This window comes from Pyxicephalus adspersus, chromosome 2 (genome assembly GCF_032062135.1).
Source record: "Pyxicephalus adspersus chromosome 2, UCB_Pads_2.0, whole genome shotgun sequence".
Taxonomy (NCBI): domain Eukaryota; kingdom Metazoa; phylum Chordata; class Amphibia; order Anura; family Pyxicephalidae; genus Pyxicephalus; species Pyxicephalus adspersus.
Genome location: NC_092859.1, coordinates 157,136,722 through 157,157,255, shown reverse-complemented (window position 1 = coordinate 157,157,255; position 20,534 = coordinate 157,136,722). Strand labels below are relative to the sequence as shown.

General features: G+C 39.7%; 1 protein-coding gene across 4 annotated transcripts in view; it reads right to left on the bottom strand.

Annotated features, from left to right (window-relative positions):
* Positions 1 to 20,534, bottom strand: part of LRRTM4 (leucine rich repeat transmembrane neuronal 4) — a 472,043-nt gene that overhangs the window by 89,904 nt on the left and 361,605 nt on the right. For 2 of the 4 annotated variants that reach the window (XM_072402843.1, XM_072402845.1), the window contains one exon: positions 4,656 to 4,853. The exons of the other annotated variants lie outside the window; for them this stretch is intronic. In XM_072402843.1, the coding sequence (XP_072258944.1) occupies positions 4,656 to 4,853 (198 nt within the window). The remainder of the gene's footprint in view (positions 1 to 4,655; positions 4,854 to 20,534) is intronic. 4 annotated transcript variants of the gene reach the window in all.

The following is a 20,534-nucleotide window of genomic DNA, read 5'->3' as shown; positions in this document are numbered from 1 at the left end:
GAGATTAGTCTATGCTTTTTGTACACGGCACAGTTTCGAGGCATGTGGATCATTTTTTATTTTTTTTTAACATGAAGGAGCCATGCACAGCAGGCCTGGCACATGACAATTTTTAAAGTACAACTCCAGTTTTGCTGAAGGACAAAAAGGGTTCCACTGGACCTAACATAGCTTGTTAGGTTGAAAAAAGAAGATAAAAGTCCATAGAAAGATATGTCCATTAAGTTCAACCACTAGGGAAATAAACATACTACAAACCAGCATATTCCAAATAAAACTCTATATACATAGTTGATCAAGAGGAAGGCAAAAAAACAAATGCAATTTATTGCAACAGGGGAAACATTTCTTCCTGATCCCAGAAGACAATTGGACATTCCCTGGATCAACAATCTCTGGTGTCATTTATGTTTAGAGAAAAGGTTTTATTGTTTACTGTGTCACTGTTTCCATGTTTTTAGGTGTCCATATAGGCTTCTAGTTATTGTGGAAGTGATTTTTTGTTGGTGTGGATGAGTTTTTGTCATAATTAAAGTACACCTTTTTATGAGCACCATGAAGTGTTGACTAGTGTTGGTTGAATATCTCACTATTCGTTTCGACAGCTATTCGATCGAATAAGACAATATTGTTCAGGTGATCGAATGTCGAATTCAAACACCATTAAAGTCAATAGGAGGAAAATTCGGGTTATTTTTCCAGACTGTGTAGAACTGCAAGAGCTGACAGCTCCGCTCCTCTGATTGGTCTTGCAACCCTAGTGTAATTATAGTATGTGTTCTTGGCTAGAGTTTCTCTATCCAAGAACACATGAGTGTCACGGGATCCCCGGGCACTAGAGGATAAATGGGGACAAGTCTCCCCATTCATTCACCTCTAGGGCTCTGTGATTGGCTGGGGAAAGGAAAATCCTGATGACGCTTGAGCCAAATTACTTTTTTTAACACATTTTCTTACACACGAATTTGAAAAGTCGAATCCCATGTTTTTCGGGTCGATTCTATCCAAATTCGAACAGCCATATTCGGGTTGAATATAAGGACAACCCGAAATTCCAACACCAACACTAGTGTTGACAGGTGCAGGATTCTGTCACTGCTGCATCCCCAAAGCTGTCATTTAACCCCCTGACCCCTCTGGATTCATGGCAATTTTCAGCCATTGGACAGCTAATAATAATGCCATTTGGATGAACAATAATGTAATTCTTGTGCCTGTAGACATTGTTCTGGGCATCTGGGTCTGTTCATGCCTGTGCCGCATATAGAGCTAAGTTCTACACTGCATAACACATGCACTGTGCAGTTAAGCAATGCTTTCTAATTATGGTACAAATATTTTTTGTAAATATTTTAAGTTTAAGTTAAAGAAGGCATGGGCAAACTATGGCCCGTTGTTTTTTATAATCCGGCCTATCAAATATTGGTACAAAATTGGCCACTGGCAAAAAAAGGTGGCCAACAGCACTGTTCCCTTGAAATTTAATGTAATTTGAATGTAAATGTTATTTTACTTTTAGGCAATAGCTTTTATGTGTGATTTATGTCAGTTTATGCAAACTTTCTCAATGCATCTGATACTGGCTCGGTCCATCTGTCAAATGTTAGATCCCATTGTGGTTCCTGTGCCAAAAAGATTGCTCACCCCTGAGTGAAACCTTTCTATTCCTTAACCATATATGCGGAGTAGTATCCTTAAAATTATTATCTGTTTCAGAGTTACTCCTTCTTCCAAATGTGCAGCCTAGGCAGACTCAATTCCAGGTTTGCTTCGCTGCTGAAAGTGTATCCTCTCCAGCCTTGGAGAGCTTTAATAAATCAGAGCCAATGACACTATTGCTTAAATTGCCTAAATGTGAATGTTGTACTTTCAGTGCCGGCATGGTAAACCTGCAGCAGGTTCCTTTTTATTTGTTCAGCCATTTTGGACCCATTGGAAAAATTTGTCTATCCTTATTAAAAAGATATGATTTACAACTAAAGGTTTAGAACTACATTTATTGTATATGAAAGCCTACCATTGTCTTGTGATCCTATGTGTCATTTTCTTATTGTTCTGTGACCCTGACTGTCAGTATGTCATTGTTCTATGACTTTTAGAATCATTTTTCAGCAGCCTTGAGTGTTAGTATGTCATTATTTTGTCAACTTGTGTGTTATTGAATTATTGGTATATGGTCCTTGATAGAGAGTGTCATGGTATTGAAACCTTAACAGTTGAAGAGCAATTGTTCTGAACAGTATGTGTCAGTTTGCTTTTGTCATATCGACCTAGTTCTTTACTTCAAGTATGGGGACCTGGAATATAAGCACCAAAAGTCCTAAAGTTTTAATCAACTGCTGTACCTGCCAATAACAAAGCTTAGTGGGCAGCATGGTTGGCTCAGTGGCTAGCACTCTTGCCTTTGGTCATAGGTTTAAATCTTGATGTGTTTTCTCTGGGAACTACGGTTTCCTCAACATTGCAAAAGCTTAGATAATTGGCTTTCCTTCAAAAATTGTTCCTAAATCGTTGCCATAAGAATTAATGGTAGGAACATTAGATTGTGAGCCCCTTTGGGGACTGTGAATGACTATGGAATTGGAAAGCACTACATCATTTGTTGGCGCTATATAACGGTTGGTCTGACACTTTTGCACAGTCTTACTTCCACTCTATGCCCTGCTGAGTGCTTGATATTAGTAATATAATATCTATTGTCAGCAGTTGATCATCTAGTGATCCAACATGGCAAATTCCTAAACAATGTTTTGGGACCCCTATACTGACTCTAGATTTCTAACTTTGTGGACCCTAATGACACTTGTAATGAGTGGTGCAACTGCTATTCTTCTATGTGTATGCTTAGCATTGGACATAGAATGGCATGAAATGAGAGAGGAAGGGGTATTGATGCATTTCTAACTAAAAATGTGTTAAAATAATACCATATGGCTGTACATGACTGCAAAGTAAAAACAAAAATGTGTGAGACTTTAATTGGGTTTGAAACAGACATAAGATAAACTCCAACCCACAGCAACTCCTCTGGCATCCTCCGGAAGTCTAAATTCTAGTAAAACTAGTAAACCCCCGATTCTCAAAATATTCCTAAATCCATGAATGGCAATGACTTGCAATCATGGAAGGTGGAGCGTCCTGGGAAAGTTTTTATTGAAATAAATAAATATATTGGTAATGACAATGGCACTGTGGAGTGGAGTAGAGCACACTGACTGAAACTCTTTTGGCACGTTTACATGTCACCATGACAACTGTTTCAGCGGCGGTGGCGTGCGCGCTTTGGGCGGCAGTTGTGGTGCGCACGCAGGTTGGGTCCGTGATAATTACATCCTTCGTTTACTATGTAGGATGTGATAGTCAGCTGACAATCAATCTAGTACCATTTCTGGCATGTAAACCTCCAATATTGCAGCATCGGTGGGCTCGGGTGTTCGTATCCCAAGTACGGAGATTAATAGGAGTGTCTGGAGAACCTAGGAAGGTTTGATAGATCTTTTCCACCCGCAGGTTGCCAGATGAATGGGCCTTTCTGGAGTAAAAAATGAAAGCGTTTCCTCAGGAGCATATTTTGCTTATGCTGTTAAAAACAATGGTAGGTAAAGCTTGTGGAATGGGAAATGCGAAAAATATTTTACGTTATGTATGTGTGCTGCACCGGTCGTCATTTAACAATAGATACAGTTCTCCTGACAAGTGTTTCTCATTTGCAAAAACAGCTTCCTTCGTCAACATTAATCCCGGCACAAGCATGCAGAAGGAGATAAATAAAGAATGGCACAGTGCTCAGTTTTGCACCTGAAAAGGTCTATAAATAAGGATTCACAGAAAAGCCCTTCTGATTGATGATGATACAAACAAGTGCAGTTGGAAGGTGCTGCCGCTCTCCTGAGGCTCTGTTTGAAGTATTAGGATTCAGACAAAATCCATCACTTTTCCTGGGACCGCAGCTCTAATTCACACAAAATGAAAGCAATGGACAAAGACGAGATGGAAGCTGAAGATAAGCCGACATAGGGAAGGGAGAGAGCCATGTATTTTTAATTCCTCACTCGGCCCGAAAGAGATGAAATGATACAACCTCTGAAGGTCAAGCTGATTGCAAGTTACATGCAAACCCCCTGTTTAAATGGAACTTTCATGGATAATGAGAATTAATGAACAGATGTGCTGCTTTTCCTAGGGCAACATCAGTATGGGGTTTTGTAGTCATTATCCACTTCAAAAACTTTTTAACAGACCTGACTTTTATTTAAAAAAAATGTAAATTATACATAAAGTGAACCTGTAACTAAGCTATGGACATTTAGGTAGTTAAACATTCTTGGAAAGAAGTCAATGCTTTAAACAAGCTTACATTGATCTCTAAAGCTGCAAGCACTGTGGAACAATTAATGCTGAAACTTTTGAAGCTTGTTACGAATTACAGTCAAATTCCTATTCTGTTTAACTCAACTGAAAACTTTATGCAATAGGAAATCAATGGAGAATGTGCCCTGGGTAGTATAGGAGATGTGTAATTTTGCCCTATATGACCTTTCTCCAGGTTATATTACTCTAGAGCTGGACATTCTTGTTATGAAATATATACAAATATGCAGAGAACCGGCTTAAAGATAGATAATATGTAAAACAGAAAAAAAAGTCATACTCACCTTTACGTCCAAAGAGCTTCTGATTACTCCAGCGCTGTCCTCGTTCCTTGCAGAGGATGAAGTTGGATTACAGGACGGTGCCGGGTGCCAGGATGAAGAAAAGTTACCGGACAGCGCCAAGCACTGCCATCCGTCTTCTTTCTTCTCATGGCTATATTGCTTGATCTTGCACTGTGCAGGCGTGAGATCGGGTGAGAGCTGTAAATGGGGAAAAAAAAAAGAGTGCCGATCTCACTGCGAATGCGTATGAATGTCATTTTTTTTTCATTACAGGTAAAATCCTTTCTGTGCATGCCTCAAACCCAGGACCTAAAAACATGCTGCCTATTGATTAGTGGGTTTCATTTTTGCTGGGATACAGCTTTAAGTTAAATAGACATGGTTACATCATCAACATCAAGTTCAATAACTAGAGAAATAAACATATCCCAGATATAAAACCCTATAAGACATAGGTGATCCAGAGGAAGGCAAAAAAAAAACCAGGGTACAATTTGCTTTAACAGGGGAAAAAAAATTCCTTCCTGATCCCATGAGGCAATCGAATGTTCCCTGGATCAACAGTCTACATTATTTTTACATTAATACTTTATTATCCAGTTATAATCTGTGCTTCTAGAAACCATACAGCTTTTTCTTAAAGCAATCTATAGAAGTTGCTGAAACAATTTTGTGAGGGAGCCGATTTCTCATTATCACAGACCTTACAGTCAAGAATCCCTTCCTTATTCCTATTCTTCTTTTCCTCCAGACACAAAGAGCGCCCCCCTTAGTAAGTACAAATTATGCTCTTGTATGATGGAACTGATTTTTTTTATTATGGATACACAAAATCTTACCAGTCTTCTAAGATCCCTTCAACATTTGAGAACCTTCATTGAATACGAATGTTAGTTTTGTGACTCTTGGCTTTCAAAAACACTGCAGCCCTCCCTTGAGATTGTACATGCCATCCTTACAGAAGCAGTACAAGAAAACACAACTGAGATGTAAGAGATAGATGTACGGGGGATGCTTCAGATTCAGAATATGTATTGATAAATCCCACTGTGTTGTTTGATCTATGCAGAGCTCTGGCTGGGAGCTGCCAATAACCGTAAGGATTATTGAGAGATAATCTTCTGAATTACCCCGAATTTTACTATAGGGGTAATCATTACCCGCTGACCCCTAGCTGGCGTGGAACGGCAGATCCATCCAAAATAACCGTGATCAACTGCATCGGGCTGGAGTAATTACCCTTTTAGGCGTTTTAAAGGCCATAAAAGATTAATTAAATGGCTAAAAAATCATTTAAATGAAATGCTCAACATGAGGTCGCATAAATATATCATGCTGCTTATGAAAGGCATTATTCTCACAGTAGGGGAGTCCCTGTCAATAAACAGGTCAAACAAAGCTCATATATCTGACTTGACTGTTCTGTCTGTTGAATGTTATTTGTCCTTTGATAGCCACCAATTTAGTCACCAGGTCTACTATTGTATCATAAAGTGTGTAAACCCAAAAATAGAAAATTCCTTTAATGGTAGCTTATTATTGTTTACATACACTGAGCCATTTTGTAGTGCAGACTTTGTCCTCAGCAATAATCACTTGTTGATTTTGCCATTTGGGTAATTATTGACCAAGGTCACAATGCTCACATGCTGCATATCCATGCAGGAGCAAGGGTATCACCCTAGAAAAGGTTCAGCATAGTATGGAATTTGTTTTTTTTTTTTGTTTCTCTTCCACTTATCTATTGCTTTGAAATCCTAAGATATCTAAAACATTTCCAAAATACTCTAACCACAAGCCTGACTTTGCAGCTGACTTGCGCTATCCAAATGCATTGTGAGCGTTAAAGGTGAACATGTAGGCAAAAATGCACCAAACCCATAATCCATTTATGTATTTTTTCTAAGTAAGTTCAATATATTTTATTGCACCCTAATCTGTATTAGTACAAGCCTCTGTAATAAAAAAACATGTCAGCCTTAAGGGTCCATTCACACCAGCAATACCATAGGGTAGGTGCCTTTGGTCCATTGTGGTGCATTAGGCAGCCCATCTAAATGAACAGAGCATGGTAATGCAGCATGGAAAATAAATCACTGAAATGAATAGTGTTTCAAAGTTAGGGTTTTTAGAATATTGTTGCCAATTTTGCTTTATCTATTGGATTCTAAAAAGTTGCCATTGGCAGTATTTCCGTCATGGTTCGGTGTAATAAAAGCTGTACAAACAGAAGATGTAGGGCCAAAAAGAAACTTCCAAAACTTGTTATTGGTATAATAAAATACAATGCATATCATGGGGAGACTTATTGAAATCCTTATTACCTTCTACCATTTATATACAACTGCTGGCACACCCAATAATGGTTTGTGCATGGAATCAAAGCAGAGATTTAGTAAAACATACTTTCTCATCATTCAATGCTTAAACTATGATATCATAAAGCTGTTTCCTCAATCTATGTTCTTTACAGGCAATTGATATCACATAACTATTAATTCATCTTTAGGGCACCAATAAATGAATGTTAAGAGTCAATCTGAGCTCCTCCATGGCCTGCTCTTGTCTTGAGTGCATTTAATAGAAAGCTTTATAATGCAAGTGAGTGCATGCAGGCATTGTCAGATTTAGACTTGGTGACACCCTAAGCCAAGGTTTCTCAAACTTTTTAGCATGGATGAACCCTTGAAATAGCTTTTAGGCCATCAGGGAATCCCTTCTTTAATTACTATATCCACAGCTCGCAGTACATTAATGTGGTGGCCAGTCAACCTCTTACATTGCTGAATATTAGGAAGACCATCACCCTTACAGATAGCCAAAAAGATCATTGACCTGAGATTCACTAACTGCCCATTGCTTAAAGACCCAATACCAATCTCTGAGGGAACTCTGGTTAAGAAACCCCGTCCTAAGCTATAAAGCCTGGAGGTGTCCGCTTACACCAGAAGGTCTAAAAAAGTCATGGGCCAAATAGAATCTAAAACAAACTATTCACTAAAGCTGCAGTCACATGACACCCCCCCATCCAGAGTCTTCCTTCTAGTTGGGGGTCTCTTGTCATGGTCTGCATGATGTGGGCACCTTCTATTGGTTGTCTAGAAATTAGATCAATTCAGTCAAGAGCAGAGGAGTGGGGATATGTGGGGACCGACCAGCATGGGTGCATCTGATGTGGATCAGAAGTCCCCTGCACCCAGAAGCAGACCTGTCAAGAACTTGGACAGCAAATTGATTACAAGCTTAACAACATGTCAGATTAGTGGAATGGGAAGGAGTTGTAGTTGAGTTTTTTTAGGCTGGAATTGAGCTTAAATGTAAAAAATACAAATGATTCCCCATAAATAAACTTACTGGTTACATACATATACTTCCAATTCTACATGTACACTGTCTTATCAGAGCTTTGCTGGTGATCTGACTTCCATACTCCAATTCAGATTTACAGCCTGGTCACTTCCTTGCCCCCAGCCCCTTATTCTAATCCTCACTCCATTCACTCTGCTCTCTTCTCTTATCAGATCCTTGCCAGCTGAAATCCAATGCAGGACAGCTTATTGGCTCTCCTTGGGATAATTTTAAAGAATATCTGCTTGACATTTAGCAATAATATAATGAAAATGGCTCTGCATCTAACTATTACGTCCATAGAGCTCTCAATGCTTGCACACTTGGCTTCCATTTGGTCCTGCGCTGTCTTGGACTCCTTCTTTGTCCAGGCACCTCTGGGCGCCGCCATCTTCTTCCTTCAACTTCCAGCTTCTACCTAAGTCACCCGATCTTTTACTGCACAGGAGCGAGATAGGGTACTGTTTCCTTTTTTTATACATTGCGGGAAAAGCACGTTCCGATCATGGCCGGGCTCAGGCATGTACAAGGAGTAGCCTGAAGGGATATGTGACGCATGTATCTCCATAGGCTCCGGGCTTCCCATTCAATCGTTACTGCCGTGGCACTAAAGACAGAAGTGGAGGGGCCTTCCTTTCATTTTCCTAAAAGGAATTATTTAGCAAAAACAAACATGTTTTTTACTTCATATAAAAAGGGTATCTACTCTTTTATATAAAGTAAAACATGTGGTGATAGGTCCACTTTAGGTCATTTTAGACCCGATTGTTGCAGATCTAATTGTCATGCATGATGTTGAAATGTAAAGGAGGCCTAAATCTGCTCAGACGTACATCATCCTACAGATACAAATGATGTCTGCACCGGATGACGCAAATCAGTCCCAGCTAATAGACACATAAATAGGTAAGGGTCATACAAGCTGTTTATCTTTAACAATCCCGCATCTATTGCCTCCCCGAGGCCCCTCTCTCTCATCAACCCTTCCCCCATCCACCCTCCATTAATTTAATCAGGTTGTAATGAGAATCATATTGGTGTTTGACTTGCCGACCTGGACAGACATGTGATTAATTGGAATCTCTGCAAAGCATGACTAATCTGTTCGGGATGACCTTGCTTGGTGGAACAATACATTACCTCTCCAGGAGTAAATATTTTGTTACAAGGGAAGCCGCTCGCTTTTGTGTCAGCTTTCGATAAATCTTTTATGTCTTCCCAATGCTATCTGCAGAATTTTCATGAAAAGATCCTGCAAATAAGATAGAAGGTCTTACGGAGGTCTGATAACCGGCCATGTGTTAGAAAAAATGGCTGATGATGATTGCACTTCTTTTATTATGTTTAAAGGATGAGTGTGAGTGTTGCATGTTGATTACTACATTGCTATTTATATATAAGGGGTGACTGGGATGGACAGATTTCAGCACAAAGAATGAAGGCAAAGAATGGAATCCTTCCACATCCCCAGTGTCAAGAATTGAAGAGGACCTCACACCTGCTTATCTTTCTGTCCTGAAATGTAATGGTATATTACCAAACCCAACCCAGCAACTCCTGCAATGCTATCATCTAGGCCGCCACTCTGCCCCTGCAATTGACCCAATTGGCCAATCTTGAAAATGCACAGAGGCTTGAATATACTATTACTACTATACTATTAGGCAATTAGGTCTCAAATGACTTAATCTGTTTACTTTTCATATTTGTTATTTTATTTTTATTACTTTTATTTTATTTTTATTTTTTTATTATTAATATTTTGTATTTTATTTTATATATGTTTATTAAAACTTTTAATATATTAATACTAAATTCCATATCCCAGCTGGTTGGGAGCGGGAAGTGCAACATCAGGAGTCAATCAGATGTGATGCAGTGGATTTGAGTTGGCAAGGAACATTCTGATAGGAGGAGAGAACAAACAGATCACTGGGCATCTGCTATGCCTTCATTGTACTATAAGGGGCTGGGGGTAAGGAGGTGACCAGGGTGTAATCCCAAACTGCAGTAAAGAAAATTCAGGTCACTAGCCTGGCTCTGATTACATCTCTATATCTATTTCAGAAATGAAAGGATAAGTATGTAATCAGTAAATGCATTCCTAGGAAAATATTATGTATTTTGTACAGTTCCAATGGTAATGTTTATAATATACACCATGCATACAATTGCTTTAGGGCTATGTATACACGTCAGATGATTCTCATCCGATTTGTACAGCGCCTGTCCGACGTTCATGGATCTGTTCTGGTGGAACGAATGACTGCAATACAAGTGAAGGGGAGCGAGCACAGCAAGGTGCTGACCACTTGTTCTTCCTCCTCTCCACAGAACCAAACAGAGCCGAATGGTGCACTTTCATGCATCTTTCAGTCTTTTGTCCTTGGAAAGGATCATGAAAGATCCTTATCTGCAATAAAACAAACTTAGCTGCCTGATCACAATCTTCTCTATAACGCACACCGGGCTATGCACGTGCAGCTCACTGTATGATCCTGGCATATCTTGCGGCTAGGAATCAATATACACATGTGCACATGCATGCAAGTTACATCGTTCCGGCATGGCCAATCAGGATAGCCAAAAATCCCAAACTTTGAAGAACGCTAAATAAAGACATCATTGCTGGTGAAGCTGCGGGGAGAGATGAGATCCACGGGTAGACTCCAACGCATTTTTAGTATTTTTGGTTTTTCCTGTTTTTAAGTCATATAAATGGTGTTTTGTATACAATATCTTTCATGATATCTTCCCTAAAGAAGTGAGTCTCCTGCGAAACGTGTCTGAATCTACCAAAACACTATTGAAAATTGTTGTAAAAAATGAACCTTGGCTTAATGATATGCAAAATAAAATGTTATGGTTTTTTGTGTTATTAGCTTTTCCTTTTACAAACTAATAAATAACCATATAAAATTTTAAACATTTAATTATTGTAGACTTCCACATAACTCATTCCTTTTGAAGAACCTCTGTTTGTATTTACATAGTGAGTATTAGGAGGTGGAAACATGTACTTTATGACAATAATGAATTAGAGATTAAGATTTCTATAATCTTAAAATTCAATGACCCAGACAAGCATTCAGAAAGTGAGATCCAAAAGCTGAATATGTATATGCAGAAGAATCGTAATACATCAGTAATGCTTAGAATTATTTAATTAACAATGCTGTCCCATTTCCATTATAAATGTTTAATTCCTAAAATCACAATGCAGTTATGTTTAATGTACAACACAGCAAAATATGTTGGAGCTAGATAAATCCTGTTTATTATTATTAATAATATTAAAAATAATAATAATAATAATAATTAGTAACTGCACCATCACTGTATTGAAGAAAATAAATTTGCTCTTTGCAGAGGATATATTCTTGCTCCCTATGTAAAGTTCTGCCCATTACATTTGAACCAAAAATCATGGGCAGAACTCTACATAGAGATAACGATGAACCAAATTCGTTGACCGAACATACAATTGCTCCATGCAGCCACCAGATGGCAACCAAAACACTGTGGCTGCATGGAGTCACGGAACAGGCCTACGGCTGCAACACGCTGCACACCAAATACAGAACTCATCATGGGCTGGGTACAATGTATAAATATCTGAACATTTATTAATTGTGATAATAAAATCAGCAAAGAGCAATAAAATAAAGAAATCAAAGTCCATCAAATGCAACCAATCAGATTTTTATTTTTACTTCTTTCAGCGTGGACAGACTGATTATATCTAATGATTGCTGTAAGTTATTAGCACAATATTCCTTTTTATGGGTAAATTATGCATATTGTTTCTGATTGGTTGCAGTGGGTTACTGAGTTTACGTTTTTTGTGCTTTCCATTGCCTTGATGTACTTTCCCACTTGCTTGAATATATTTTAGCCTATATTGTTCATATTTGAGGGTATTTTTTATGTATTTATGAAAGTGTATCGATTCCCAAATCAATAAATTTATTTAGAGTGATGCATTGTACAATACAAGAAAAGCAAACAAGAGACCACCAGCAGCTGTAACGTTGGTCAAATGGGACCCAGACTATCAATCTAACAACTGGAAAAGCTGGTCTGCAGGTATCTGGTGTAACAGAGGTGTCCCCCATAGCAAATCTCTACTTGATGTCAGAGATGAACAAACACTAGATCAAAGCACACGATGGTCATGATCATGACAATTATCTAGCTTGTGTCCATACAGTAAGCAATAAATTATTAGCACTCTAGGTTTTTAGTCTTAAACTAAAGGCTGAGTTTAGAAGGACAGTTTTAGACAATATGAGCTCTGTGTTGGCTGTTGTCTACCAGTCCTCAACTGCCCCAAAGTCCTGGTTATCATTGAAAGGAATAGGAGTAGCTGAAATCCTTTTTTTGTAGAGTTGTAGTGCAGTCAGGATGGTCTGGCGCTCAATCTGCTTCCATAAACTTCCAATGTCTTCAGCAGACAAATGGCAAAAATGCAATGAAATGCTCTCAGATGTCCAGCCATGGATAATGAGCATGGCACATGGTTGACAAACACCCATCCAAACTTTATATTGTCTCTTTGCTTTTGTTTTGTATGCAGACCCTAATATATCACATACACAACATGGACTAGGGCTCAGCACATCGAGGAACACCGTAGGCAGCCAGACGATGGTGGTTGGGTTTATAGATGAGAACTGCCATTGTAGTTCATGGAATTAATGATAAATTGAAAGGCACATAGTGGTTCTGCTTGGGTATGGGCATCAATAGCTTGTCCATGAAGAGGCTAAGTAACCGGCCCTATTATTATTATTCTCTGAATGAAATAGCTTAGGGTGTGACTTTAAATTTACTGGGTGATGATAGCACTGTGGGTGTTGTCTAAATATTTAAGGATCTCAAGTATAAGACTATAGGGTAATGCAAATAAAAAATGTGCAACAAGACAGAGTCTGTCTCATTTCCTGGCTGGAGGACATCCAACGTCTTCTAGCTCATTTCTTGGAATTTACTTTTTCCAGCTATGGAGGCTCAGCATCACACATGTCACCACAAGTTATTGTATTCTGGAAGCTTTGCACAGCACTCCCAACCCTTCCCACCAGCCATGATCTGCCGCCATGTCATGGGGAAGCACCAAGACCAATCAATGGCATCACTTCATCTAATATAATTTATGAAATACAAATGTAAAATGTTTATTTAATAATTTCATCAGCTTGTTAATGAGAAAGGAAATGTAGAACCAGGGAAGGCAAAATATAATCAGATCAAACTTCACCTTTAATGAAGGAAACAAACTGTCTTTGTCTCACCTTGGACAGCATAAAAAATATATTTTAGCTCATCTCTCTTTTTTACCAAGTATCTTCATAAAAAAAAACAGTGATCTGCAACATAAATCTAAGTCTGATCGTCTTCTTGAACATTATCCCAGATTTTCCAATGTTATACAGTCAGAAAACTGCTCTCTGCATCTCCTATCCCTTTCACAAGACCATGAAATCCCCAGTCACAGCTTGACTTGTTAAAAAGACAAATGAAGTGGCTTCCTTGAATGGGGCTGTCTGCAGCATACATAATTCATAGCGAATAATTGAATTTTGTGACAACCTGCTGGTATGTGGAGGTTTACCAAACAAGCTTCCAACAAATGACTGTAATGGTGATGCATATTCCTACAAATAGTAATAACGTGCAAAGAGAGCGAGAGATGGGGGGGGGGGTCTGCGATCCTCTGCAATATATATTAATATACTGCTGGATGCCGTAGGATCCCACATGACTGTTTGCTTGTGTAAGTCTAATATGGAACATTCCATGCTCCCAGGGACAGCATGAAACACAAAGATCTGCCAAAACATTAAAACCATCTGCCTAATACTGTGTTGGTACCCTTTGTGCCACCAGGCTCTGACTTGTCAAGGCATGGTCTTCACATGACCTCTGCTGAAGGTGTCCTATGGTGTCCTGCACCAAGATGTTGGCAACAGATCTTTTAAGTCACATTGTCTTCCCCAGCCTGCCTTCTTCCCATAGTGTATTCTTCTGCCATCTTTTTATCCAGGTAAACATTGCCCGTGTATCCGGCCATCACCACAATCTAAATATAAATTATCAGATCAAGCTTTTTCTGAAACTCTTGTGCCTATTGTAGGCACTTTCATGATGGACAGGGGTCATCATGGGCACTACGACTGCCCTGTGGATACACAGCTACCTAGACATTGAGCTCCAATGCAGAAAGTGTCCTGACTCTTTTGTTTATGGCTGTCATTACATATTTCAACAACTTCTCCAAATGTAGTTCTGTGGTCCTTCTTCCAAGAAGGATCACGGTGGGTAGCTTTCACCCTACATGCCTATTAATTAGCATTGGCACTCATGCACCCAGCCATCCATATGATCTAATATTGAATAACCAATCTATCTCCTACCATTACTTCATGGTCCAGTTCTGACCATAGTTCGGACTGTTTTAATGTAGTCCTTATTCCAAGAAGGTTCAGAGTGGGGAGCTTTCACCCTTTCTCCAAGCTCATCAATGAGCAAGCAACACCCATGCAGCGGGCCATCCACATGATCTAAATATGATATAAAGACCAAGCTATTTTCTTGCATTGATCAATGGTCCAATTTGACACTCATGTGCCTGTTGTTAGCATTTTCATGATAAACAGGGTCAGCCTAGGCACTATGAATGCCCTGTGATTACAAAGCCCTATACACAGGTAGCTCTAATAAATAGTGTCTTCTGACACCTGTATTTCATAGCCATCATTACATGTTATGACAATTTCTGCTACTTTCATCCTTTTTCCAAGAAGGATTAGAGTGTGTGGCTTTCACCCTTCTTCCAAGACCATCAATGAGCCTTAGCCCCTACACACCCAGCCGTTCACATGATCTAAATATGATTCATCAGGCCAAACTATCTTCTACCATTGTTCTGTGGTCCAGTTCTGACTACAGTTCTTACTGTATTATTGTAGTCCTTCTTCCTTGAAGGATCAGAGTGGGTAGTGTTGACCCTTCTTCCAAGCCCATCAGTGAGCAACACCTATGCACTTATCCATTCACACGATTTAAATATGGTTCATCATACCAAGCTCTCTTCTTCCATTGCTCCATAGTCTAGTTTTGACACTCATGTGCCAATTTTTGCACTTTTATGATGGACAGGGGTCAGCATGGGCACTCCCAGAGCCCCATACATAGCAGGCTCTGATGCACAATGTGTTCTGACACCTTTTGTTCGTAGTCAGCATTACTTTTTGTTTCGTTTGTCCAAGAAGGATCAGAGTGATAGGTTTCACCCCTCTTCCAAGCTTGCCAATGAGCAAACACCACATATCCACCCAGCCATCCAATGATCTACTGTACATATGATTTTTTAGACTAACCTATCTTCTACCATTGCTCCGTGGTCCAGTTCTGAGCAGAGTTCTGACTGTAGTACTGTAGTCCTTATTCCAAAAAAAATTATAGTGAGTAGTAATGAACTTTCCTCCAAGCCCATCAATGAGCAAGCAACACCCATGCACTCATGTGTCATCCACATGATCTAAAAATTATTTATCAGACCAAGCTATCTTCTGCCATTGCCCCATGATCCAGTTCTGACCATAATTGCCATGTGTAATGGTCATCATTATATATTTCATCAATTTCAACTACAGTAGTTCTCCTATATAGGACCCAAGTGGCTAGCTTCTCCCTTCTTCCAAGCCCATCAATAATCACCCGAATACTGTTCAACAGTTGTCTTTCCCTGGGTTCTGATCACTGCATACCAGAAACATCCCACCATGTTCTAGTTCAGTTTTCTTACAGCTTTGTCAGAGTTGCTCAAATCCACACACTGGTCCATTTTCCTGCATCCAAAACGTCACATTCCAGAACTGATCATTCACTTTCTGCCTACCATATCCCCCCTTGGTAGGGGACCATTGAAACCAGATCATCCATGTTACCTATTTCATATGTCACTGGCTCAATATTTAATTCAGTGTAAAGCTTTATTTGATCCATATTCATTTTTTAAATGTATTAATTACTAGTTCATTTATAGAAAAAAATAAACACATATTAACCCATTGCAATCAGATTCCTTGTTCACTTTCCTAATATAAATCAGGTCAATATTTAGTAAACTTATTTTATACAGTCACACAAGAGATGTATACAATTTATAAGCCATTCAAAAATATTAATGACTGAATTATTTGGCTGTTCTTTGACCTCTAATCATTTTTCCTTTGGAACATCTATTTACTTAGAACTTATTTGTACTCATAAATAAAGTTGACATATGAATACAGATTTACAGAGAGAAATTATGGAGTTTGCTTGTAAAAATTGGCCTTGAGCCTTCGCCATCTACAGGTTGATACTGAGAACTGCAGCTCAGGTATTTGCTGTGCACACCTGTTTCATTAAAAGTGCCTAAAAAGACTTCTGGGTATTTAGTTTGTGCTTGATCAACAGGTTACTCTGTATGATTATGCCCTGTATTTTGTTCTGTCTGTCTTGGATTATTTCTGTAAATTCTTTGCACTGTGTCCTATACTAAACTTAGTCATGCTGACTGTAATCTGTCACCTCTGTTACCTAGATAGATCCAGTAATCTGTTTAGGAAGTTTTTGATCTAACTATAAGCTTGCTTGACTCTTCTACTATCTGCTGTCTCCTCTGACCCATTGGTTTGACAACCTGCACTACTCTACCATCTCTCCTATATGTTGGCTGTTATTGGTATGTTCGCCAACCCTCATCCTATTGCTACCCTCCACTCTACATGATGCACTCTGATAAAATTAAGTATAGAATTATGCACCTGGGATGTAGGATAGAATAATAAGTCAGAAAAAAGAAGTTTGTCCCAGTTACAACTGGCCTAGAGTTTGGCTTCAACCTTTAGCTATTAGTGGTAAATAGCCAGCCAATTACTTTTTAAAGACAAGCCAGTATTAGCTTATAGGAGCACCTTGGGTTTCAGGGCTTCCGGAGCATTCATATCTAGTGTTGGTTGAATAGCTGAGTGTTCGATTTGGCAGCTATTCGATCGAATAGCTTGATATTTTTCTGGTGATCCAACGCCAAATTCGAACACCATTAAAGTGTATACGGGGAGGGGGGATTCTGTGTTTTTTTTGGGGACTGTGTAGAACTGCAAAGAGCAATCAGGGAAGCACAGCTGACTGCTTCGCTCCCCTGATTGCTCTTGCAGCCCTAGCGTAACTGTGGTATGTGTTATTGGATACAGAATCTCTATCCAAGAACACATACAGAACAGCAGTTCATCTGCAGTCACAGCTGATTGGAAGCACTCGCGTGCCTCCTCCAATCAGCTGTGACCATAAAGTTCCCACAGAGAATGGGAACTTTCTCCAATAGAGAAAGTCCATTGAAAGTCCATTGACAGTTCATCTGCAGTTCCACTGCGATCCCCGGGCACTAGAGGTTAATTAACCTCTAGTGCTGGGGATCCCAAACATGAGGATTCCCATAGATGCAAGAATGAATTCGATCCCCGGGGCACTGGAGGTTAATTAACCTCTAGTACAGGTTAATTAACCTCTAGTGCTGGGGATCCCAAACAAGAGGATTCCCATAGATGCAAGAATGAATTCGATCCCCGGGGCACTGGAGGTTAATTAACCTCTAGTGCGCCTGGATCGCAGTGGATTCCCAGGGCTGCATTTATTCTTGCAGCCCTGGGAATCCTCCTGTTTGTGATCCCCAGCACTAGAGGTTAATTAATCTCTAGTGCCCGGGGATTGCAGTGGAACTGCAGATGAACTCTCAATGGAGAAACTCAAATGAGAGTTCATCTGCAGTCACAGCTGATTGGAAGCACTTGCGTACCTCCAATCAGCTGTGACCGCAAAGTTCCCACGGTCACTCTGTACTTATCAATGACCTGATCAATGAACTCTCAATGGGGAAACTCCATTGAGCATTCATCTGGAGTTCGCCTTTTTTTAAAACATATTTTTAAACACAAATTTGCAAAGTTGAATTCCGTATTTTCTTGGGTCGGGTCTGCCCGAATTCGAACTGCCATTTTCAGGTCAAATATAGGGACAACCCGATTTCGAACACCAACACTATTCATATCCATACTGGAAGGTTCTTTTCACACAATGACCATGGTGCAGGTTTATATCTCCATCACTCCTCTACCAAATGTTTTGAACAGGACCTGTCACAAGAACAATAAGTATGCTGCTATTGGTGAACTCCTGATAATTATAATTGCTTGGCTATCATGATGATTCATTGCTTTATTACTTTTAAGGTCCCTGATTTAAAAACATATTGAATTATTGAATCCTTTTTCCAGACCTCTCTTGTTTTGAGTTTTAGTCTCAAACACAACCAGAAAACTTGCATTTTCAGAAAAAGGTCCGGGAAAAATCCGGGTCCGGGAAAATCTCCCTCTGCACTCTAAGACTTCTGCTGCTTTTATTCCTTATTGTATGAGCTGCTAGCGAACAAGAAAACATCAGCACAGGTCTAGGAATTTACTCTGAAAGTAGATTTCACTTGACCTTAAAATGTTTGCTGTACCATATTTCCCCCAAATAATATTATTATTTTGAATGCAGATTAGTACATTCACCGTATGGTGCCAAAGTACTTCATAACTTTTAGGGTGAGTTTAGTTATGGGATAGTATAACCATTGTCATCACTGCCCAGAAATATTTTGTTTTAATGCAATACCTATTTTAAGTTAGGCAAATAGAATTTTAGCTTACAGTATAATGAATATACATTGCCTGGCCAAATGGGGCACCAAGCTTGTGGGTGCAGTGTTATGATATAGGGTGTTGGTGGGGGGCAGTGTTATGACCTTGGGTGCTTGTGGGTGCAGTGTTATGATCTGGGGCTACTGTGGGGGGCAGTGTTAAGACCTGGGGTGCCTTTGGAGGAAGTTTTATGATCTGGGTCGCCTGTTGGGTCAGCCCTATATGCTAGGATGCTTGATGGGGCGGTGTTATTTTTTGGGGTGCCTGAGGGGCGGTGTATGATTTGGGGTACCTGAGGGGGCATTGTTGTGATACAAGGTTCCTGTGTGGGCAATGGTATGATTTGGGGGGCCTGTGGGACAGTCTTATGATCTGGGATCATTTCAGTTGGTCAGGTCTAGGTCCAGCAAAGTTATAAACCCAAAAAATGAGGTCACTTGACCCCCTGAATATACTGAATACCCAGAACAATCTACACTCTGCTTTAATTATTTGGATGAACACACTACATTTCAGAGTCCTATGGGAGCCTGCTGTGACCACCCTTACATGTACTCTCCAGGCTAACAGTGATACAAATCCTACAAGGATGGAGGTGATTGGTCTGGGTGGTTATGGGACTCTAGTATAGAATCTGTGGGAAGAGTTACACATAGCGGAAGGTGGTCATGTGACCTGTGTACAAAGCGGGAATTTCAGGGAAACAGCACTAATTTGTAGCCCCAACTGGGAAAGCTATATTGTGAAAATAACTGTGTATATAATGCATTTTTTTTATTGGAGTTTATTTTATTGATGGATCTCATTAACTTAAAATTAAAAAATGCTTTATCTAGTTATTATTGGTGGGTTTAGCTAAGTCCATAGGGAAAATTAACCCCCCTGCAACTCTCCATGCATGTCTGCCACGCTCTGCCTGTCCACATATGACTCGTGTAGGACTGATCCCAATCTGCGCCCAGCTCATTCACACAGTTCATTGGATGCCAGCGTGACGCCGGTCCCCGTAGGCGCTGGAAGTGTTAAATACAACACAATGATAAATGCTCTGGTGTTCTCTGAGCCTCTTGATTTATTTAAAGTAAATGTAAGAGACTGGAGGAATTCATTCTGAGCCACAGCAGGGGGAGGTTTTATTTCTAGCAATACCTGAGAAGGAGCTGTACCTCTCACAGGGCTTGTTCCACTAATGGCTTTGATAGCTGCAAAGCTAAAAAAATAAAATAAAACCCTATATTTACATTTGCACAGTGGGATATTTTTAGGGGGGGTAGGGGAGTTGAATGGGATTTGGCCTGTGGTCTTTCATGGTATAAAGAAATGTGAGCAATGATCTTGTTCTGTATTAGAGGAAGCGAGCTGCAGTTTTTGCTGAGATTCCACAGCCGCTCATTGACTGACAGCCCAATAACAGAACATCTAAAGCTCGTACATTTCCCAGCAGTTATTACCATCAATCTAATTGACTGAAGGATGGAAGGAAAGTGTGCTGGGATTGCATGGTCTATAGGAAGTATGCGTATGTGTACAGGTGGCAAACATGCCCATGCCCCATACATTTCTTGTATGAGGTTGTGTTGAAGAACATGGACCCACACGCATTTCAAGCAGTATGACGCAGCGATTTATGCAGAGCTACAAACCTACATATGTTTTCATGATATTATCATTTTCAGTTTGGTTTTGTGGACATGAGGCCAGCTTTAGTGTGTAAACCATTATTTAAATTGGAGGCCAGCAATAAAATTAAAGGCCATGATGGCACGGGAGAGTATAGCACTTGAAGTAAGGCTGGCTT